This window comes from Triticum aestivum, chromosome 2D (genome assembly GCF_018294505.1).
Source record: "Triticum aestivum cultivar Chinese Spring chromosome 2D, IWGSC CS RefSeq v2.1, whole genome shotgun sequence".
NCBI classification, from domain to species: domain Eukaryota; kingdom Viridiplantae; phylum Streptophyta; class Magnoliopsida; order Poales; family Poaceae; genus Triticum; species Triticum aestivum.
Window position 1 is genome coordinate 240,159,765 of NC_057799.1, and position 23,981 is coordinate 240,183,745.

Below are 23,981 nucleotides of genomic sequence, written 5' to 3' on the forward strand. Positions count from 1 at the left end.
TCAACACTTTGACGAAGGAAAAGGTGGGAATCTGCTCCATGCATTTCAACACTTTGACAAAGATAACAATAGGAAAATGATGTATACTGCAAGACCAATGAAATGAAAAGCACTCGCTTAGCTAACACAGACTACAATGATGTATAGTACAAGAACATATACTAAAATATGGTGGAAAGGATGAGATCTACTCCATGCTTTTCAACACTTTTGAAAAATATATAACAATAGTAAAATGAGGTGGGTTTTGTACACACCAGTTATGTCACACCATTACTGGAGAAGGACCTTCTTTCCCATCAACCTTGCTTCTTTCTTTCATCTGCCAATGAGGAGCCAATAAGCAGGAGTTAGATACAAGGAAAAAAACTTCAGCACAAGTTTGGCTTATATATGACCAGCCAAAAACACATATCAAGAGATCTTTGTTTTTGCAAAGAGTTAACTACAGTAATACATGTTGTGTTACTGCAAACCGTGCAAAGTTGACGGTGGAGAAATGTTAATTAGCCTGTTGCAGTTGCACATGTACCAGGAGCTAGCTATGGTAGCAGTAGTAATATTCTGTGGGTAGTAGTATTAATCAAGATCTAGCTTGCGGGTCGCTGGTAGTAATCAAGACTAGTTAAGGTTTATAACAGCGGCAAACAAGTTTGGGAGAGGACCAATTGACCAAAGTTTGGAGGACAGTGTTAGTGAAAGCGAACGCCGTGGAAACAGATTTATATGGCAGTCTAGATATCACATATTAGAAAAATGTGGTCACACATGAGTTGCTGAACATTTTCGCTAAAACAAAAACTGCATCACAAGATAGTGCATATTATTAAAGAGAGTTTAGAAAAAGGGATACCGGACAGCATTTTCAGGATGAAGTCCCTCCTCTGAATGCCTGGAAGCACAAGCATCATGTTCATGTGCTCTGGAGCTTTAGCGAATATAGTTGCAGCTTCAACGATCTCGCTCCCAGTAAATGCAAGCCTAGACAATTCACTAATTGCATTTTCTCTTGATTTCTGTTGAGGGTCTTCTTGTGCTGCTTCTCGCGCCATTGCTGCTGTAAATGATGTTGTCATTGCACCCACATGTTGTGTCACGCTGTTCAGCTGGCTATTAACATCTTGAAGCATGGCTGCAAATGGATCGCTTGGTCCCGTCGCCCTCTTTGGCCTTGGCTCCTTTTTCTGCCTCTTCGAACTAGTTGTATCAATAGAGCAAGTGTCAATGGACCATCGAGCTGTTCCTGTTGAGATCATGTCCTCTTCCTCATTTTCTTCTTCCTCCATAGCAATTTCCTTCTCCAAGTTTCCCACTGCCTCTCCAAAGCCTTCCGCACTTTCTCCTGTTGCAATGTCTTTGCCATAGATAGCAGCCAATTGTTCAAAGTATGGAAATGATACACCATACAATCCCTTAGCCTCCTTGTGAATCTACATGTTTTTTTACAAAAGAAGAAAGTTGGTTTTCGATAGCAAGGACAATAACAAGGGATAGAAATGGTACTACTTTCGATAGCAAGGAAATTCAGCACAAAGCATTACTAAGGTATTCAGTTTTAGTGGTTCAAGTGATCTACCTGACAATGAGCTTCATATTGTGCCTTCTCGCACTGAATCATCTTTCGACTTCCATCCCATGTGAAACCACTTTTGCATAGCATTACTTCAACGGCACCAAATTTCTTCCTGAAGTGCCTCACTCTTGATTCAATGTGCGGAGATGCAGTGATACCACGGCCTGGACACTTTTCAGCAAGATGCTTTTCCAATATCCCCAGGTATCCACCCTTGAAGGCACCATCAGCTTTCCACCTTGGGTCCAAAGATAACTCATACAAAGCTTTAATAAGCTCATCGTCCTCATCGGAAGACCAATTCCTTTTATTCTTGCCTCTTCCACGAGACGTGCTCGAGCTATCCACACGGTCCATATCTGCACAAGCAAGAATGGGTACAAATGAGATGGCAAATATATATGAAAGAGAACAAATGCAAACGAGATGCACATGGTGTTCAGGCTTCTTAAGTAGCACATGGTGCAGCTTCAAGACAGCTAGAAGACAAGCGTTGAAGTTTCTACTAATTGGCTCAGGGCTTCGATAGAAGAATTTTCCTACTGTCCTATTTTTGAGATGGTGTGATAACACATACAAGAATGATGCCACTATCTCCTCTAATGATGTGTTCCTTGTACCCTTTAGACCACCAACATCTCTCACCATCTCACATAATATATGAAATGTTCTCCTATCCATACGAAGTTGACTTATACACATAGCGTCGCTCTCACCAATTAGTCGATACAAGTTCTCTCCCCTTAACTCTCTAATTTTAATTCTCCTTTCTATTTGCCAACATTTTCTCCTATAAGCTAATGCAAACATGAACCACACATAATAGTATACAAGCATAATGGAAGTGGTCAGATTAAAAAATATTGCATTTCTCCTTCCACGCCTCGCACTTAAAGGAAGACGAGCCATAACTGCATAAGGAAAATATACCTATTTAAGGTTGGTATGACTTTCTTTCCTAAAAATTGGTGGTAGTACAAAACAAGAAACTGGATAGATTTTAGGATGATGAAAAAACTTGCACATGCATTTGTCATGCAAAGGTACAATGGATTCAAAAAAACTTGCACATCAGAAGCCTAATTAAGTCATATACAAATACAACTGCTGCATATGGATAGGAAAATTGCATATCAAAAAACTAGAGGAACAGTCAACAAATATCTAGTTGATATGTGGATATCACCGTCGATCTACTGGTCATGCAAAGTTCCAAGTATCTGGATATGATTTCACATCAAAAAGCTAAAGAAGATGGTCCAATTGTCAACAGGAACATGCATCGAACAAGACACCTTCCTTCCTTTTTGTGACCATCCAACCTAATTCATCTATTTGCCTAGTTACCTAACTAGGCAGATGATGAACACATCAGAAAAATACAAAGGACAGACCACCAATTATACTCCACTAGTCATCACTAATAAAAGAACAGATCAAGAACACGTATCTTTCTACTTCAAGATCAAGAATAGATCATTAATAGACATCAACCTATAACAGATCATTAATATATCAAGAACACATATTTTTTTACTTCAAGATCAAGAACAGATGGAAATATATGCTAGACATCAACCTATAACAGACCATTAGTAGATCAAGAACAGATCAAGCACACATATTTTTTTTACTTCAAGATCAAGAACAGATGGACTAGTAACCCTAACCTTCAGATCTGTAGTAGGAGACTGATGGAGGAAAAGATCGATCCGGAGATGGGCAGATGGGCCTTTGTGCTCCTCGTACACGGCTTCAATGGTCCACCCTCATCGGCGTCGGAGGCGGTTGGCGTGGTCGTTCCCGGCGACTAATGCGGCGAGGTCAACCCGGCGGCTGGACCAGGAGGAGAGGACCGAAGGGGGTCGAGGGGATGCGGCGGCGCGACGTCGCTGGACTGGAAGGGAGGCGGCGACGCGGGACGGATCGAGGGGAGGAGCGAGTCGCGGGTGAGGGGCATAGTCGAGCGGTAAGGAAGCCTTTACCGCTGGGGGTGGGGGGTATCGTTCGATAGATGGCCTGAAACTGATTACAGAGGAACGTGATTACAGAGTTGTCTCACCAAACGCACGTAACGGTATCGGTTTACACTGTAAACAGGTGACGGGCAGAATTTGACGAAACAAACACCTCCCTAGAGTCATTCATTCGTCTGAAAGGGGAAGTGCTGACAGATAAATCATATGAAAAAATTCAGTGTACGAAGATGAATAGCCTGATCGGTTATAGCTTAAACTGGAATAACACCCTTGTAAATATTTTGTGCCCTCCATGCCCTCATCCGCCCATTCACCCCCGGCGGCTCCAGGAGGGGACCACAACCGCAGGCACCGGTGGCGGCACGCCATCCACACTACGCTCGTGCTGCACTGGCGGTCCCTTCAGGTCCGAGCCCAAGTAGGCGCCGTCGGTCGCGGCGGCCAGGCCGCGCCTCCCCTTCCACAGGTCCCGAGATCCGCCGACATCAACCCCGTCGTCCAGCATCGGGTGCCTAAGATCGGCACACCTCCTCCCAATGTGAGTTTCACTTTGAATTATTATTTTTAGCTGGCTGTAGGATGAAGTGTGTTTGCCAGAATACAACTCTACTTTGTTCGTGCTGTGACAGTGTTAAGCGATTTTTGTATTCAGTAAAATAGCATTTTGTTTCAACAAGAGATGGATAAATAGGCCAATATATACTCGCAGGCAGTACAGTTCTGGGAATACTACTGCTAATGAATGTTTAATCTCTTCTCCACAAACTTGGTTCGTAGATCTTTTTTCTTTTTTCAGAATCTTCACAATTCTGTTTGTCTGATGTATACTTGCAGGTAATGAAAAGGTTCTTTCAATATTAGGCTGATGCTTCAAATAAGCATGTCTCTTTTCTAATCTATAGTGGATATCGTCTAACACTACTTTCCTACTAACAAATATTTTCATATGGCTGAAAGAATCAACTGCTTGAGATTTCAGAAACTGTTCAACTACGTAATTTTTGGTTACATCTTTTTCGATCAGTTTTGGACTTTTAACTCCCTATTGTATGCATGTATATTAATTTCCAGTGCACAAAATTCAAGGGTTTAACTCTTTTTCTTTGCACTTGCTAGCGTCCCGGACCAGCGCCATGGCAACGAGCGTATCCCCCTACCCTGACCTTCAACTTCAATGGCAGATCCCACCATGACTTGGCAGCACCGTTGGTGGAACCAGCGTCCCTAGGTGAGCAATCATCCAGATGGCCGTCACGCTTCCGCCCAGCAGGTACTACTCCCTTCGTCTCATCTTCTCATCAGCTAATTCACAACATGTAGTTTGTCTGCCTCTTGATTTCCTGGATCCAAGAACCCTGCCTTCATCCCAAATAAAGATTGATATTCTTTTGGATCTGGATCAAGATGGGTTATATTGATCCCCATCCCTCCAGTGAATATTTCTGTAAGAGAATTTTAATTGGGAAGATTCGTTCTAGGTAGAGGAGTAGAGGCGTTGTTTCCACGGGGCGGTAGTGAGGTGTTGTTGATTAGAGCACCATCAGCAGTTCTTGAGCACCATGGCAATGCAAAGGTAATCCGTGTGCCCTGCATCTTCAAAAGAATTATCCGATGCAGTATCCCAAAAAGTAGCATTATGTAAAGATCTGATTCATCTCAATATAACATGAAAACATGGAAGATGATGGATTAGACATGAAAATCCTATGAGCAGAGATAGCACAGTAATTAACATTCTGCATTAGATTACTTAGTTGAGAGATAGAACCTGAAGAAAAGTGAATTAAGCTAGATACATAAAAATTAGGCACTCCCTGTAACTCCAATACCAAATAGGTAGTCAGACATCTCGGCATTCGACTGTTGGAGATGATGAGCTTGAGAAGTGAGATGGTTCTGTTGAAGTAACGGTGCGTCTGAGCGGTCTGGCCATTGACCGTTGCATCCATATGTGGGTTGGCTGCTCCTGTACCTCTTCCGCTGTAGCGGCTAATCGAAAATTGAAGATCCTTCTCAAATTTGAGCTCCATTTCTTTAAGGTTCCCTATTTTTTGCACGCTGATAATGAGTTTTTTTTTTGGACTGTATAATTGATCTTGATATGGTTTATAGCTTCCTGTTACCACTCTTACCATCGTCCAATCAAGTTCATCCATGTCAAAATCTATCGACTTGGAATAGAGTAGTGTCGAAGAGAAGGTTTGATTGTACTATTTAATTGCTCATCAATTTCATTGTCTACTTTCTTCAGTTCGATAACTTCAACCTAAAAATAAACTGGTGGTCAATACGAAATAACACATCAATTTTCTTCTGAGGGATGCCTCACTTTTTATTTTTCTCAGTAGATTAGAGTAATAAGTTGATGATCATTCTCTACTTTGTATTTGTATTTTTTTATGAGATTGATCCAAGAAAGAATGACATATGTGCAATATGTATGGGTAAATAATAAGTGAAAAAATGGTTTCGAACTAGGAAACCTAAAACTGTAGGTTTGTATAGCAAGATTATCATATTTTATAATGTATTTTGTTTAGCGAATATATATTCCAAAATTTCCCATGTACTGTTTCTGCAGAGAGGGGGAAGGAGCTGATTGCAGGGCACTAAAATATATCTGGGCTGCCAAAGCTCCATGATCGCTTACATATGTATATTATCCATGTAGTCTGGGTTATCTGGGATCAATTACAAGAAGGCACTTGAATATTGTTTATAAAGGTTGCATATTTTGTCAATTTTGTATACTTCAATATCAATGTGTTGATTTATTCATGCTATTTTGATGAGGATGTCATCAATGCCGGTTCATGGCTATGCAAGGCATCAATGCTTAATGATTGGTCATACGGTGATGTGTTACTCGGTGGGGCCTTAATTTGGAGTAGAAGTAGATACAATAAGCTCTGAAAACTAGATTGTTTTTTGCTCATAACACGAAGGAAATGGGAAGTTTTTTTGAGGGTGTTGATTGTTAGGAATTAATTAGTAGATTAATTAGCACATGCTAATTAATGAATAGTCATTAGCAAAGAGGTGTATCCAACCCGGCACAGTCATGTCCCTTCTATCTTTCTATTGCCAACAGGCACCTGTTTTGGAGGGATGCCTCCGAACAAACACCTCTTTTTCCCATCTCTTCTAGATGTACAAAATATATATACTTTAAAATCAACGGAAACCAGGACTAATTGTCCTTTCGCTTTCAATCTCGTTTTACTCTTAACACGTTATCAGCATGCTCTCTGGCTGAGCATTTTCACGGCCAGACTCGGCGGTGGCGGCCACCACGCAGCGTGACGATGCCCTCCGGCCACACCTCGATGGCTGAGCGGGACGGCAACTGCGGCCTTAGCCCGGTTCTCCTGCAGCAGTCAAGGCCCTCGGCCACGACGCTTTTCTCACGGCACCCGGCGCGGCAGCCGCTGGCCGGATCAAGCGTGTCGTCCGTGGCCTTTGCCCTGGATTCATGCGGTGGACATGGATCAGGAGGGACGTCGGTTCCCTCCAACCCCGCTGGCGCACCCCCTTCATCATGACTGCCCTTTGTGGACCTCGACGGCTGCCTGTCTGTCGAAAGCAAGAAGGCCAGAAAAGATGGCGCTTCGTTGCGAAGACGACGACATTGTTCCGCTGGACGGCGAAGCCATCCAACAAATCGCATCTACCAAGAAACAACCACGGGTTGTACTGCTTGCGCTGTCCACTGGAAGAAATATTGATCCCGCTGCTGCGATCAAAACTTCATGCATTGATTGTTCGTTCTTGCTTAGATTAAATATATATACTAATTACAATACTTGTGTCTGCATGCATCAATTTGCAACAAGGAAATTTGGCTAGAAGCAAGAACTGGAGGACGTTCTTCACCGAAGTAGCAGACCGTGGCTCTCGCACATACCGTCAACGGTGGACCACTGATGAGGCGACGACTCCTCTGCACAGCAAGGCAAGCCCACACCCAGCGTTGCTACGGCGAACTACGGCATCTCCATCCTCGCCAGGACTGGCGGCGCTGGCCAGCCCCGCACGAACCTCCGCAACGCTCGCGTTCGCGCTTGCGGCGGCATTGGCCATGCCCGCGGCGTCGCACGGCTTGCATCCTTGCGGTGCACCAGCACCCGCGACCGTGGGGCGTGGTACTGCTCCCTGAGGCGCGGTAGGTCTTCACGACCAGCGGCTGGGTGACGCACGCCGCCCGTCACTGGCGCGGCTTCCCGGCAGCCGTCGACCTGAGGCGGCGGTACGATACGACACAAGCGCGGTGCTGCTGCCGCAGCGGCCGGTTCAGGAGACCACGACCCAGCGCGGCGTGGCGACCATATCGACGGCCACCTCTCCGTGCGGTAGGGCCCTGTAGCGCGGCTCCATGCGGCGTGGCCCGTCAAAGGCGCAGCGGGCGGCGCTCTATGCCACCGTGCGGTAACCGCAAAGCAATGGGGACAAGGAAACTTATCTTTTCCCCGTTTTGCATCATGATCCCTGTATTTCCAGGAATTAGCAAAGCATGCTAGAACGGGTCAATCTGACAGTACTATTGATTCAGTATCCATCGTGATTAGGACCCTGTACCAATATTCACTTTTCAATACTGTTTCTTTTGAGTTGTATACTCAAGAATAAAGTCATGATGTAAATAAATTTCCATGCTCACAACATGTTGATATTATTTACCTCTGATTTGCAATGAGATTTTCTTGCAAATAAATATCAGTTCATCTTAATTAAGCCTTAAGGCTTAATACAAGTAAAGAATTGATATGCAAAATTCAAATTGGTTTCTTCAAATTGATGTTTTGGGATCACGGGCTAGTGTATAGATCTACTGCATTGCAGATTATCTACCTTTACTGTTTAAGCCTACATTTTATTATTTCTGACATTATGATTATCAAAGTGCTTTCCCATGCATTTTATTAAGTAATGACATAAGGTATTTGAAGTATGATATTGGATTATACTCCTTTAATGCTGCTAGATCTACTCCATATTGTCTTTTGGAGATTACCTACAAAGTCTTATGCTTAACAATTTGAAGTTCACACCTAATGATTTCAAACCAACTTCTTGAAATTTTCATTAATTTTTGCAAAGTTCATTACAACATCAACCATGATCGTTCTTAATTTATCATCCGTAAATTAATTATCTCTGGTTTACCCATATAAGTAACCGATGGCTAAAGGATTTGAGGTATTCGTCCTCAATGGCCACCACTGCCCTACCTGGGCCATGGACATCATGATCGCGCTTGTGTCTCGTGGAATAAAGTGTGCAATCCAAGACCCTTCGGATTCACCTACGGTTGGAGTCACACCGCTACCAGAAAAATATGTTGCCTTACAAATTATAAGGCATTATATCGATTCAGATCTCAGCATCTAGTTATTCTGTATCAACAATTCCTCGGACGCAAAGAAACTCAAAGGCAAAGGTTTGAATCTCACTTCAACCTCTAAACTGACAGCAACAAGGAAGTTAATTACTCGTGTGGTGTTTTTCCGTGACCTAGCGACAACATGACTATCCAGCTATCATAGGACCCTTTGGGCATGGAGAACATGATGGTTGAATATGACTCAACTAACATGTTTGAAGACTTCGTCTAGTCTCTCGATCTCACGAGTGGTCACTATAATTTATGTCCTTTTCTGATGTTCTAATATGAACACAAGTATTATTGTCATCATATATTGTATATCGCAATCTATTGTATCAGCACTTTGGTACAATACATTTGTATGTATTCTATATATCTGACGGTGATTTTCATATTGAGAATCTTCAAGTCTATATATAGATCTATAGGGGGATCAATCTGATGGAAGATAATATGTGCCTTGTGGACATATGCACCACAAACTCTATACTCGGGGAAGTTAAATGTTTCCATTCTCGTTGAGAGAAAAGGAGATATTTTAAAATCGCAAAGCGCGATAATGTAATTGTTGGCTCAACGTGTATCATATTTACTATCCCTATGGGTAATCGAGCAGAATCAAGGATGCTTTATCGTGTCCGGGTCAACTCGTACCCTACTAAACTATAGAGATATCTGTCAAAATAGTTTTCATAGCGAAACTTATGATGGCAACAAAGAGGAATATCTTCTCTTTATCATATGCAACAAATATGGCAAACACATTATCTATGTATCATCATGATTGCACTACACACACTACAAAACCCGTAGCACATGTTGCGTACAAGATAGTTTTCGAGAATGTCTTTTGCATGACAAACTTGGCATCCTCGCCTTGGTCATCGGGACACTGGGTTGAAATAGAAACTATCAGCAATTCCATTGTTATATGACAATTATGATGCTAAATTCTAGCAATATTTGGATTTTATGTGCACTATATGTGATGCAGGGAAGCTAATTTTAAGGCTCGCGCACCTTAAAGTCTACGCTGAACCACTCAAACTCCTTGAACACACCAAGTCGAGGTAAGTGGCTCTTCCTAACCATTGACTACACTATTCAGGTATTCCATGGTTCTAAAAGACACATCTATACGATGGTCTCAAGTGTGCTTTGTCCACATGAAACCATTGGCTCATTATCCTGAACATCAATTACAATCAAAATTGAATGGACAACGTTGTAGAATGTCAGGACCCCGATTCCAAGTCACATCGATCTAGCCGGTAACACCTCATAACACTTTGCGGCCTCACGCACGGTATTCCCACGGGTGTCGCCTTACCATGGCCCGGGACCGTTTGCATCTTTTGGCTCACGTATATGATAGTGTCGCTAGCATCCATATGACAGAGAACCCGGGCCGACATGACTAGTCGTGAACCCAAAGTGGCACTAACTTACGGGGACAGGCATACATGAATCAACATCGAGCATGTCGGTCAGCAGCGTGCGAATCCGGGCTGTAGCACTGGGCTAACAGGACTCCGGTGAACCGGGCTGTAGTAGGCTAGGCAGGACTCCGGATGTCACCGCGTGACATTTCCCCGAAGGGACAGACACAGGAACGAAGTGAATCACATGCCGGCCAGTCAAGTGTTCCGGAGCAGTAGTGCTGGGCTAGCAGGACTCTGGTGAACCGGGCTGTAGCGGACTACTATGGCTCATGGAAGCACAAGACTACATTTCCCCATAAGAGAGGCTACCAAGGATAAACAACTAGGTTGTCGGATCCCACACATACCAAGCATTTCAATCATACACACAATATGCTCGATATGTGTAAATACAACATGGCATCACAACAAAACTCTACGACTCAAAGTATTTATTCATTAGGCTCCGAGGAGCGAGATATTACAAACATGGGTCTCATGACCCAACATTCAGAGCATACAAGTCAAAGCACATGCGGAAGCTTAACATGTCTGAGTACAGACATCTACAAATGAAAAGGCTGAGAAGCCTGACTATCTACCAGATCCTGCCGAGGGCACAAGATCGTAGCTGAGGTATCAAGCTAAACGTCGAAGTCCACACGGAACTACTAGCGAGACTGACGTCTCTCTGCAAAACATAAAATAGGCAAACGTGAGTACAAATGTACCCAGCAAGACTTACATCAGAACTAGCTACATATGCATCGGTATCAACAAAGGGGGTGGTGGAGTTTAACTGCAGCAAGCCAGCTTTGACTCGGTGGCTATCCTAAACTACGACTACAAGTAACTCTTTTGAGGTGGCGCACACGAGTCCACATATTCACCATTCAATACACCACTATGGATCCGCTCCCGTCTACCTACGAGAACGCCATCCATAGCACTCACGCTTATCTTGCGCATTTTAGAGTATCCACTTTCACTTGTCTATGAACTGTATGGGCAACCCAGAAGTCCTTTTCCGCGGACACGGCTATTCGAATAGATGATGTTAACCCTGTAGGGGTGTGCTTCTTCACACGCGCTCTCGCCGCTTACCACCATGTACACGTCGTGTATCTCGGCAACCTTCAAGCGAAAGCCTGGCGAGGGAGTCGGCCACGACCTGACTAACCACACAAGTCTCTCGTCCAGGTTTATCGCCTATTCGGGTTCCATCCGCAAGGAGATCCGGCCGGGGTGTCGCTCACGGCCCCAAACGATGTGTACAGGGTTCCAAGCCCACCAAACGGGCGATGCTTGGCATACCCGGCCATGGTGCCTAGTCTGTCCCAAGCCCACCTGTACCGGGTGCCACTTGGTAGACTACTAACACTACCTACAAACACCAGAAACTAGTTGCAACTCCTGGACAGAGATCAAGTTGATTAATAAGTCGAGAGGGGCACTTAAGCATTCCAATGTGTGGTAGTAACTGTTCATGGATCACAAACACAGAACTCAGTTCCTGAGGACGGCTGCAATGAGACAACCCACCATGTACTCCTACATGGCCTCTCACCGCTACCTTTACCAAATCGTGTTCACACACTTAGCTCTCAACAATAGGACATGTTCACCACATTCCAATTCATCCCCGATGAATCAGACCTGACTCAACTCTAAGCAATAGCAGGCATGACAAACAGGCATGAATGAGTAGGCACATCAGGGCTCAAACAACTCCTACTCATGCTAGTGGGTTTCATCTATTTACTGTGGCAATGACAGGTCATGCAGAGGAAAGGGGTTCAGCTACCGCAGCATGTAACAGTTGAATCGGTGTTGTCCTAATGCAGTAAAAGAGAGCAGGAGCGAGAGAGTGGGATTGTATCGGAATGAACAAGGGGGTTTTGCTTGCCTGGCACTTCTGAAGATAGTATAGCTCTTCATCAGTGTCATCGATCTCATCGCCGGATCAACGTCTACTGAGGGGGAACAAATACCGGCAACAGAGAGGAAACACAATCAATGCAATGCACAATATGATGCATGATCATGACATGGAAATATGAGTGTGTTGGGCTAATGCAACTACAACCAGATGGGTCTGAGCTTATTTGAACCAAAGATTCAAATACAAACTCAAGTTATGGGTTCATATATGTGCATTAACATGTTTGACCTAAACAGCAAGGTTAAGTTGCTCTAACATGCATGAAACCAGTACAGATGGATAGATTGGATTTTTCTGATCATTTTTCATATATAAATCTTTTCATTCTGAGCTATAGATTATTTTCTATGATTTTTAGAAGTTTATAGGATTTTCTGGAATTTCCTATATAAGAATAAATCCAGAAAAAGGTTAACTGCGTCAGCATGACGTCGTGGTGACGTCAGCAGGTCAAAGGCGCCAGCCCAGGTCAAACCTGACGGCTGGGACCCACATGTCAGTGTAACAACTAACTAACAGAGCTAGTTAGTGTTACGTTAGCACTAATCTAGGTTAATTAGGGCCTGGGCCCACATGTCAGTGAGTCAACCAATTAACTAAGTTAATTTGCGCTAACTAAGCTAACACCTAAACTAAACAGGGGCATGGCCCACACGTCAGTGACCCTCGGGGGGTCAAATCCCTGGTCAACCGGGGCTAATCCACCGGCGACTCGACACCGGCGAGGCCAGACGCGGCGGCGAGGTGCGGGATTCCTCCTCCGGCGACCAAATGCCGGAGGAGGGCATCTACGTGATGCGGACGCTTGTCCGCATCTAGTGGTGACGGTGGTTGGGCCTGGGGTGGCCGGAATCGTCGCCGGTGATGACAAGCGCGGCGGCCGGTGTTCGGACGTCGAGCGGGACGAGGCTACGGAGTGCTAGCGGCTAGCCAAAGGGGTTCTCTGGATTCCTGGGAGCTCCAGGAGCACAACCGTGCGGCGGGTTTGAGCTGAGGAGCTCGCGAGCGCAAGGCTCGCCGGCCATGGCGGCGGCCGGAGCTCGGGTGCACGGGGATGGCGGATAGAGAATGGGAACGGAGGGGAGAGCATAGGGGGGGATCAGGAGCTCATAGGGGTGCTGAAAAGAAGCTCAGGGAGGCCGGGGAAGCACCGAGGGCGGTGAATCGAAGGTGAGGTTGCCGGCGGCCGGAGGTTGAAGACGAGCTCGAGGACGACGCTGCAGGGCTTCCGGCGGGGTGTGGCTCGGGGAGGGGGGGGTCGAGGACGACGTCGCGGAGCTCGTGGACCAGTCGGGGAAGCGAGGGAGGGCTGGTGGACGCGGCAACGACGAGCGGCGGCGACGGCGCGTTCGGGTGGCTGTGCGTGATAGAAACAGAGGAAGGGAGAGAGAGCAGCGAGTGAGGGGTAGGGGAGAGAGGTCTCAGGGCGTCTCCGTGGCGCGAGGGGGGAAGGGAGAGCTCCCCGGCGCGAAGCAGGAGGTGTCGCACGGGCGCGCGTGCGCTGTCTCCCTCCTCTGCCTACTGGCAGAGGTAGGTGATGACTGGCACGGGCCAGGTGGGCTGGCCCAGTCAGGTAGGGGTCCGGGTAAGCTTTGCTCTTTCTCTCTGTCTTATTTCTATTTTTGTTCTGTTTTCTATTTATCCAACTTTGTTTAAATTTGGTTTTTCAAACCAAATTACTTCTGAAAATTCTGGAAATAGTTATGCGCACTAAATGAATTATTCCACAGGCCCTCAACTAATTCCAAAATTTGTTGGAGCATTTAAAAATATTTATAGTATTTAAATGCCCCAATTTAAATACAATATGAATTAATTCAAAGATCTAGAATGGCCTAGAAATATGTGCATCATTTTTGTCAGAGGTGCTGGACCAATTCAAAAATGATGAACATTTCTAAAGGGCATTTTGGGATCATTGAAAAGATTTAAGTTTGAACCTAGTTGAATTTCATCTGCTGCTAGGGTTTATCATCCCCCATTTCAAGTTTCTTAGAAATTTAAACATGATGCACGCATGAAGGGCTAGCCTAGTGCATACGAGAACTAGGGATGTGACAACTCACCCTACTAAACAAGAATCTCGTCCCGAGATTCAAGTCGTGAGGTAAGAAGACAGAGGGACACAAGCTAACACAAACTTCACGATCCAGATGTGTTTCTCGAGGATGTTGATTTATTGCATCACCTTGATCTCGACGTCTTGCTTTGAGAACTACATCCAACATGACAACGAGTAGAAGGGGAGAATTTTCGAAGAATCGATCTTCCTGAGGTTCGAGCAACTTAGGATCATCTTAATGATCACAAGATCAACTCACAGAATGAGACATAGAAACATCTCTGGAGCTGAGAGGCAAAACATGCATCAGGAGGGACGGAAGAAACAATTTGACGAGGGTTTCAAAGTAGCGAGGAAAAATTGCCATGATTCCATAACGGGGCACCTCAGGGAAGGTGACTCGTAGAATTATTCCCTCAAGTGACAAAAAGGAATTACTTTTGATACATAGATCATTGGAACTCTTCTCATCAGCCTGAGGCAATTTACAAACGATCGTTTGACGGAGTTCGGGAGAGCGACACACTCGGGCTAGAATGGATGATGTGGACTACCTTTTTGAAGACAACGCAAGGGATGATTTTGCTTGCGCGTGCTCTCAAGAACTTGAGCATTTCCATACTCATCAAGGTCTTACCAACATCCGTGTCGGGGATCCTGGCAACACATCATACTACCATGATGAATAGTGATGGACAATGCAGATGTAAAGGAAGACAACACTTTCTCAGATTTCACCTTAGCGAGGCCAAGGGAACGAAATCTAGATGATCGACCGAGAGACATTTAGCACTCCGCTTCTAATGTTCTCCTTGATGTACTAGCATAACCCATTCGATATGGTTTGATATCTTGAACATCAAGTAGAAGGTCGTACTTCGGGAGCGCAAGAATCCATAAGGAATAACTACGGAAGTAAATCCTACGGAATCCTTATGGGGAGGTGGCCAACTTTATCAATCAGGATACTACAATAATAGGTCTTCCGGCTGGGTGTGTTGGCCACGACATCCACTTACCGAGTTACAGAGACCAATATTATAGTTCTTGGGAGGCGTTCCAACCATCATATCTGCCTGAGATTCAGATCTGGCTGGTAACAGGATATTTCAGACAGCATGTCCGGAAAAAGGAAGTTTGCAACACAAACCGACGGGATGGCGTTGCGAGATTCTCGGGAGATGAACTTTGGTAGCAAGCTCCAAAACATGAGCGGGTTCTGCTACAAACATGTGAACACATTGTCCTAGATAAGCATGGCCACAGAGTAGTCTTACAATAAAACACTACCGAGTTCTGGTTGGGAACCATCATCGAGGATATCGAAGCCCTTGCATAAGTCCGGATCCTAAGAAGGAACTTCTTCTCCTTGAACAAATCAATCAGTGGCTTGGTGTGCTAGGGATACGTATGGGATGAAGGTAGCTAATCTGTCAAACCACAGAATACTTCGCACATGCGTGACTGACTTGCGATGATCCCAGGGGAAGCAAAACAAACTTTCTCAAATTCACGGCGGCAACTTACATCAAATGCACGTGAATTAGAGGAAGTCACTCCTTCCATCCAAACGTATACCTCATGAGCAGAACATGAAGGCAATGCTTACAAAGTTTCCAATGCTAGCTTTAATGTTCAACATGAATCATGGGGGAGACAAAATGCTGCTGATGGGCTCAACAGCAACTCATCGGAATTTCCATATCACTGGACTTCCACCATCATGTGAACACGGTGATAGCATTGGTCAGACCAAAAGATGTAATGGTGTATGCTCGAGGGATCAACTACGAGTAAGACAACATTACGAACATTGTTGGTTCTGATTTGACTTGACGATAGCCCATACTCAAATCAAAGATTGGACAAGACAATAGATCCAACAACTGATCACGGGGATAAATCGATGAAGATATCATCTTTCTTCAACACACACCCAAGGATGTCCCTTTGGAATGAACTAAGTCAGATAAAACTTTTATCTTCCAACTCTCCAAGTTATTGTTTAGCTTAACCAACTAGCTCAGGGGTATCCAACACAGATTCTTGGAGAAAAGGGGTGGCTACAAGAAACCAACTTGATCAAGAACTCAACATAGCGGTCAGGTGACAACCTGGTGATACCTCCGAGAAGATATTCGGAAAATCATGAACCACCGATATGTTACTAAGCTCGAGAACAATCTTGCTTTTCAGGGCAAGACGATGTGACCAAACAAGAAATGGATTGATACAATCCTAACTCTTGATCAAAGGGTGCACCAGGAAAAATGGACTAGGTAGCACGATCAGTCTTAGAATGATAATTCAATAACCAGCACGCTAAGAATGAGAGTATTGTCCATTAACTACCAAGCAACGGGGTTGCTAGGAGTATAGATTTCACACACCACGATTCACTTGTCAGTGTTCTGGCTACAATAACACGGAGACCGAGGAATGAATAATGATGGCCAGAAGTATCACTGCAACAAGAATTCATAAGGGTTGGTGCAATCCTCATGAGATTCCTGACATAAAGAGGGCAACACTCCAAGGTAGAGCAGAACAAAAGCTGGATTAGCATTTTGATCTGCAGAGTACAACTACTTTGACCAGTCCAAGAAATGGATGAGGTACTGGAGTTTGTTTATCCTAGTCATTCTGGAATAGAATGGCTTGACGGACCACAAGAATAATAGGCATCGATGAACACGATCGCACACATACTCTTGGCTATCAATTGATAGATGAAGGTCGGAATACAACTAAAGAGGGACAACTCAAAGGGACATATATATTTCTGAGTTGTGGATGCATAGATTAGTATGTCGAGCAAAGCTCAACATTCCTTCCGGGTAACCTATGCAGAAAGGTAGGACTGGCAGATTCACAATGCAGAATGGAGGACTCATCAAGAGCACTCTTATTGTGATATTTTGGTTCAAGAACTTCTGCCATAAGCAGTTCATGGTATTTGGAAGAAGGATATACCACGAACCTCGAGGACTATCGCAAAGGTTACTAATATCCTAAAGGAACTAGCAAACACTACCAACATGAATGAGTAGAGTGAATCTCGGGTTCAAGAACCCAGAATAGAATGCCTACCAACTAAATGGCATCACGGGATGCTTTCGAGAATAATGGCCAGAATCATCACACTTGGGATACAAAGCATTGCTAGATTACTGGGTGGTCCTCTATGACACCTAGGGTCATAATAATAGATCCAACATATATGTCGAGGCAATGGAGTACCTCAACAGACTGTTTAGTGCGCTTAATCTGGCCCAAAAGGGCATCGGAAACTGGGAGGAAGGATTTGCAAATGGATAAGATTCTTTAGAAACCTGGGATGACTCGGACAGCATAACGACTGTAAATGCTCAAAAAGATTTGAGACATCCTGCAAAATAGTGGCATAACCACTCAAAAGCACAATATCAAGATTTCGACCAACTATGAACACACGGAAGTAGTACAAACTGAACTGGGGCTTAAATCCATCAATCCTATAAGTCTCTATCATAGTAACTCGTCATCCTGATAGATAGATGAGAAGGCCTATTTCTTAATCCCCGTAGTAAGGAAGAGGATGACTCAGATCAGAAGGGCATAAGGTAAAGGAGCAAAAAGAGCCTTACGTTCCATCCCACAATCAATTCCCCTACATATAACTAAAGCATTTCTAGACTCAACTTCGACCAGTTTGGCTTGGTAATCCTACAGGCAGTCAGGCTCTGATACCAAAGCTGTCAGGACCCCGATTCCAAGTCACATCGATCTAGCCGGTAACACCTCATAACACTTTGCGGCCTCACGCACGTTATTCCCACGGGTGTCGCCTTACCATGGCCCGGGACCGTTTGCGTCTTTTGGCTCACGTATATGATAGTGTCGCTAGCATCCATATGACAGAGAACCCGGGCCGACATGACTAGTCGTGAACCCAAAGTGGCACTAACTTACGGGGACATGCATACATGAATCAACATCAAGCATGTCGGTCAGCAGCGTGCGAATCCGGGCTGTAGCACTGGGCTAACAGGACTCCGGTGAACCGGGCTGTAGCAGGCTAGGCAGGACTTCGGATGTCACCGCGTGACATTTCCCCGAAGGGATAGACACAGGAACAAAGTGAATCACATGCCGGCCAGTCAAGTGTTCTGGAGCAGTAGTGCTGGGCTAGTAGGACTCCGGTGAAATGGGCTGTAGCGGACTACTATGGCTCATGGAAGCACAAGACTACATTTCCCCATAAGAGAGGCTACCAAGGATAAACAACTAGGTTGTCGGATCCCACACATACCAAGCATTTCAATCATGCACACAATATGCTCGATATGTGTAAATACAACATGGCATCACAACAAAACTCTACGACTCAAAGTATTTATTCATTAGGCTCCGAGGAGCGAGATATTACAAACATGGGTCTCATGACCCAACATTCAGAGCATACAAGTCAAAGCACATGCGGAAGCTTAACATGTCTGAGTACAGACATCTACAAATGAAAAAGGCTGAGAAGCCTGACTATCTACCAGATCCTGCCGAGGGCACAAGATCGTAGCTGAGGTATCAAGCTAAACGTCGAAGTCCACACGGAACTACTAGCGAGACTGACGTCTCTCTGCAAAACATAAAATAGGCAAACGTGAGTACAAATGTACCCAGCAAGACTTACATCAGAACTAGCTACATATGCATCGGTATCAACAAAGGGGGTGGTGGAGTTTAACTGCAGCAAGCCAGCTTTGACTCGGTGGCTATCCTAAACTACGACTACAAGTAACTCTTTTGAGGTGGCGCACACGAGTCCACATATTCACCATTCAATACACCACTATGGATCCGCTCCCGTCTACCTACGAGACGCCATCCATAGCACTCACGCTTATCTTGCGCATTTTAGAGTGTCCACTTTCACTTGTCTATGAATTGTACAGGCAACCCAGAAGTCCTTTTCCGCGGACACGGCTATTCGAATAGATGACGTTAACCCTGCAGGGGTGTACTTCTTCACACACGCTCTCGCCACTTACCACCATGTACACGTCATGTATCTCGGCAATCTTCAAGCGGAAGCCTGGCGAGGGAGTCGGCCACGACCTGACTAACCACACAAGTCTATCGTCCAGGTTTATCGCCTATTCGGGTTCCATCCGCAAGGAGATCCGGCCGGGGTGTCGCTCACGGCCCCAAACGATGTGTACAGGGTTCCAAGCCCACCAAACGGGCGACGCTTGGCATACCCGGCCACGGTGCCTAGTCTGTCCCAAGCCCACCTGTACCGGGTGCCACTTGGTAGACTACTAACACTACCTACAAACACTAGAAACTAGTTGCAACTCCTGGACAGAGATCAAGTTGATTAATAAGTCGAGAGGGGCACTTAAGCATTCCAATGTGTGGTAGTAACTGTTCATGGATCACAAACACAGAACTCAGTTCCTGAGGACGGCTGCAATGAGACAACCCACCATGTACTCCTACATGGCCTCTCACCGCTACCTTTACCAAATCGTGTTCACACACTTAGCTCTCAACAGTAGGACTTGTTCACCACATTCCAATTCATCCCCGATGAATCAGACCTGACTCAACTCTAAGCAATAGCAGGCATGACAAACAGGCATGAATGAGTAGGCACATCAGGGCTCAAACAATTCCTACTCATGCTAGTGGGTTTCATCTATTTACTGTGGCAATGACAGGTCATGCAGAGGAAAGGGGTTCAGCTACCGCAGCATGTAACAGTTGAATCGGTGTTGTCCTAATGTAGTAAAAGAGAGCAGGAGCGAGAGAGTGGGATTGTATCGGAATGAACAAGGGGGTTTTGCTTGCCTGGCACTTCTGAAGATAGTATAGCTCTTCATCAGTGTCATCGATCTCATCGCCGGATCAACGTCTACTGAGGGGGAACAAATACCGGCAACAGAGAGGAAACACAATCAATGCAATGCACAATATGATGCATGATCATGACATGGAAATATGAGTGTGTTGGGCTAATGCAACTACAACCAGATGGGTCTGAGCTTATTTGAACAAAAGATTCAAATACAAACTCAAGTTATGGGTTCATATATGTGCATTAACATGTTTGACCTAAACAGCAAGGTTAAGTTGCTCTAACATGCATGAAACCAGTACAGATAGATAGATTGGATTTTTCTGATCATTTTTCATATATAAATCTTTTCATTCTGGGCTATAGATTATTTTCTATGATTTTTAGAAGTTTATAGGATTTTCTGGAATTTCCTATATAAGAATAAATCCAGAAAAAGGTTAACTGTGTCAGCATGACGTCGTGGTGACGTCAGCAGGTCAAAGGCGCCAGCCCAGGTCAAACCTGACGGCTGGGACCCAAATGTCAGTGTAACAACTAACTAACAGAGCTAGTTAGTGTTACGTTAGCACTAATCTAGGTTAATTAGGGCCTGGGCCCACATGTCAGTGAGTCAACCATTTAACTAAGTTAATTTGCGCTAACTAAGCTAACACCTAAACTAAACAGGGGCATGGCCCACACGTCAGTGACCCTCGGGGGGTCAAATCCCTGGTCAACCGGGGCTAATCCACCGGCGACTCGACGCCGGCGAGGCCAGATGCGGCGGCGAGGTGCGGGATTCCTCCTCCCGCGACCAAATGGCCAGCGGAGGTCATCTACGTGATGCGGACGCTCGTCCGCATCTAGTGGTGACGGTGGTTGGGCCTGGGGTGGCCGGAATCGTCGCCGGTGATGACAAGCGCGGCGGCCGGTGTTCGGACGTCGAGCGGGACGAGGCTACGGAGTGCTAGCGGCTAGCCAAAGGGGTTCTCTGGATTCCTGGGAGCTCCAGGAGCACAACCGTGAGGCGGGTTTGAGCGGAGGAGCTCGCAAGCGCAAGGCTCGCCGGCCATGGCGGCGGCCGGAGCTCGGGTGCACGGGGATGGCGGATAGAGAATGGGAACGGAGGGGAGAGCATAGGGGGAGGATCAGGAGCTCACAGGGGTGCTGAAAAGAAACTCAGGGAGGCCGGGGAAGCACGGACGGCGGCGAATCGAAGGTGAGGTTGCCGGCGGCCGGAGGTTGAAGACGAGCTCAAGGACGACGCTGCAGGGCTTCCGGCGGGGCGTGGCTCGGTGAGGGGGGTCGAGGACGACGTCGCGGAGCTCGTGGACCAGTCGGGGAAGCGAGGGAGGGCTGGTGGTCGCGGCAACGACGAGCGGCGGCGACGGCGCATTCGGGTGGCTGTGCGCGATAGAAACAGAGGAGGGGAGAGAGAGCAGCGAGTGAGGGGGAGGGGAGAGAGGTCTCAGGGCGTCTCCGTGGCGCGAGGGGGGAAGGGAGAGCTCACCAGCGCGAAGCAGGAGGTGGCGCATGGGCGCGCGTGCGCTGTCTCCCTCCTCTGCCTACTGGCAGAGGTAGATGATGACTGGTACGGGCCAGGTGGGCCGGCCCAGTCGGGTAGGGGGTCCGGGTAAGCTTTGCTCTTTCTCTCTGTCTTATTTCTATTTTTGTTCTATTTTCTATTTATCCAACTTTGTTTAAATTTGGTTTTCAAACCAAATTACTTCTGAAAATTCTGGAATAGTTGTGGGCACTACATGAATTATTCCACAGTCCCTCAACTAATTCCAAAATTTGTTGGAGCATTTAAAAATATTTATTGTATTTAAATGCCCCAATTTAAATACAATATGAATTAATTCAAAGATCCAGAATGGCCTAGAAATATGTGCATCATTTTTGTCAGAGGTGCTGGACCAATTCAAAAATGATGAACATTTCTAAAGGGCATTTTGGGATCATTGAAAAGATTTAAGTTTGAACCTAGTTGAATTTCATTTGCTGCTAGGGTTTATCATCCCCCATTTCAAGTTTCTGAGAAATTTAAACATGATGCACGCATGAAGGGCTAGCCTAGTGCATACGCGAACTAGGGATGTGACATAGAATTCTCCTTGCATTCCTTCACTATGGCCCTAGGATTGAAGTTTAGCACTTTGTCCTATATGTCTAGACTCAATCTGGTTTAGTGGAATCCTTTATCCAACGAATTAAGCTCATTCCATGATCTTAACATCATAATTGCAACCTACCAACTTTACGTTGGAGTCATGCAGTTTTCCACGCTCATGACCAAACTGCATAATGTTATTCACCTCTATCTTTGATACGTGGAAATCTACCAAGTATTTCCCATCTGCGGTAATTCGGTTGCATACCGATATCACCACCCCGACATACATCATTGGCCCCTCAACATATATTTGGGATCTATGTGAGGAATAACTGTATAACCGTCAATACCTCAAGCCCCTCACATGGGTAGTTATTCAAGGTCAGTATGTTGATTCAATGAGGAACATTTCCAGGCATTAGGGGGATTTTTCAAGTACCATACAGAATGCCAGGAAATTAGTGGAATGCCCAGCACATTTCTGCCTCAAGTCCACGTACTCAAAGATCTGAACCATGCATTCAGAAGATTTGCAACACATTGCAAATAACCTGCCAGATTCATTTACTGAAAATAAAGGTGTCGCATAATCCTACAATCCTGCAAAAATATGCCTGAAAGAGTGGAGATACCAACAAAAACCACTCAACTCCCCGTTCACAGCAACAGGTGGAGAAGTATGGCAATAGTACATCAGGATTCGGCTTCTCGCAAGCAAGGATACCGAGGCCTCTGAATCAGTAAATGCAAGTCAAATTCATGTTGGCAGACACCTAATGGGTAGTATACACCCAGTGGATGGGCAACCTCCACCAACCCAGGTCATAGTGCACACAATGACCGGGACATCGGGACACCCGACTCAACTGCATTGGAAATCATGAACAGTGACCATGGGTAACGATATTTCCATCAACTCTATATTGATATATAGATTCTGGAGAAACATATAACCGGAAGTCTACAATTGTCAACATACATTTCTCAACTAGATTGAAAAATCCTTCCACATGATTCAGGTCCAAAGACCATGGCCATGGCAAAGTGCGAACAACACTCCGACTGAACTCGAGCAAAGGGTATAATCTAGGTAGAAATAATCTTGCTCAATAAAGGGAAATGTATTCACATAAGCAATACCTACACCAGTTTTCTTCTGGAAACAGAATTGAGAACAGTGAGGTGGTGAAACATAGAGCAAGTATTGTAGCACAAGGGTTCACGCAGATACCCATATCTTCTCCAGAGGTGAAATCTCATTCCGATAACTTATATCATTGGCAGTACAAAATCATCTATCTATGCAGTTGATAGATGTAGTCATTACATATCCATGTCGATCACTAGATTTAGACACAGCTGGTTCCTAATGGAATCTCACATCTGAATCGAAATGGAAAGCGCAACATACATTGTGTAAAACCAATAAGTCTCTATACGGCTTATTGTTGTTGGTACATTTTGGTACAACCGACGCAGTGAGTTCCTTATACACAAGGATTACTCCAACAATGATGATTACCCATGCATATCTGTCATACACAAGGATTACTACTGCAATGATGAAGCACATGATCATCTTAATGGCGGGTTTTGAGATGAAGGATCGGGTAAAACCTCGAGCACCTTCACTCATACATTATGGTACACTATGTTGTCTATATCCAAAATATATTGGAGAAATTCA

The 23,981-nt window shown here is 45.2% G+C and overlaps 1 protein-coding gene across 3 annotated transcripts; it reads left to right on the plus strand.

Annotated features, from left to right (window-relative positions):
• Window positions 1-3,797: 3,797 nt before the first annotated feature.
• Window positions 3,798-6,290, plus strand: LOC123052661 (uncharacterized). Of its 3 annotated transcripts, XM_044475966.1 has the most exons (4): window positions 3,798-4,090; window positions 4,669-4,822; window positions 5,031-5,125; window positions 6,134-6,290. In XM_044475966.1, the coding sequence occupies exons 1-4, from the start codon at window positions 3,845-3,847 to the stop codon at window positions 6,149-6,151; spliced, it is 513 nt and encodes a 170-aa protein (XP_044331901.1). In that variant the 5' UTR covers window positions 3,798-3,844; the 3' UTR covers window positions 6,152-6,290. The 3 variants fall into 3 exon arrangements, with proteins under 3 accessions (XP_044331901.1, XP_044331900.1, XP_044331902.1); XM_044475965.1 differs by having other exon boundaries at window positions 5,031-6,290; XM_044475967.1 differs by lacking the exon at window positions 5,031-5,125.
• Window positions 6,291-23,981: the final 17,691 nt, after the last annotated feature.

Bases quoted from the DNA above. Each gene is read 5' to 3' on its own strand.
- LOC123052661 (XM_044475965.1), top strand. From the start codon at position 3,845: ATGCCCTCATCCGCCCATTCACCCCCGGCGGCTCCAGGAGGGGACCAC. The intron at 4,091-4,668 runs GTGAGTTTCACT...TGCACTTGCTAG, and splicing joins TCGGCACACCTCCTCCCAAT to CGTCCCGGACCAGCGCCATG. The intron at 4,823-5,030 runs GTACTACTCCCT...GATTCGTTCTAG, and splicing joins GTCACGCTTCCGCCCAGCAG to GTAGAGGAGTAGAGGCGTTG.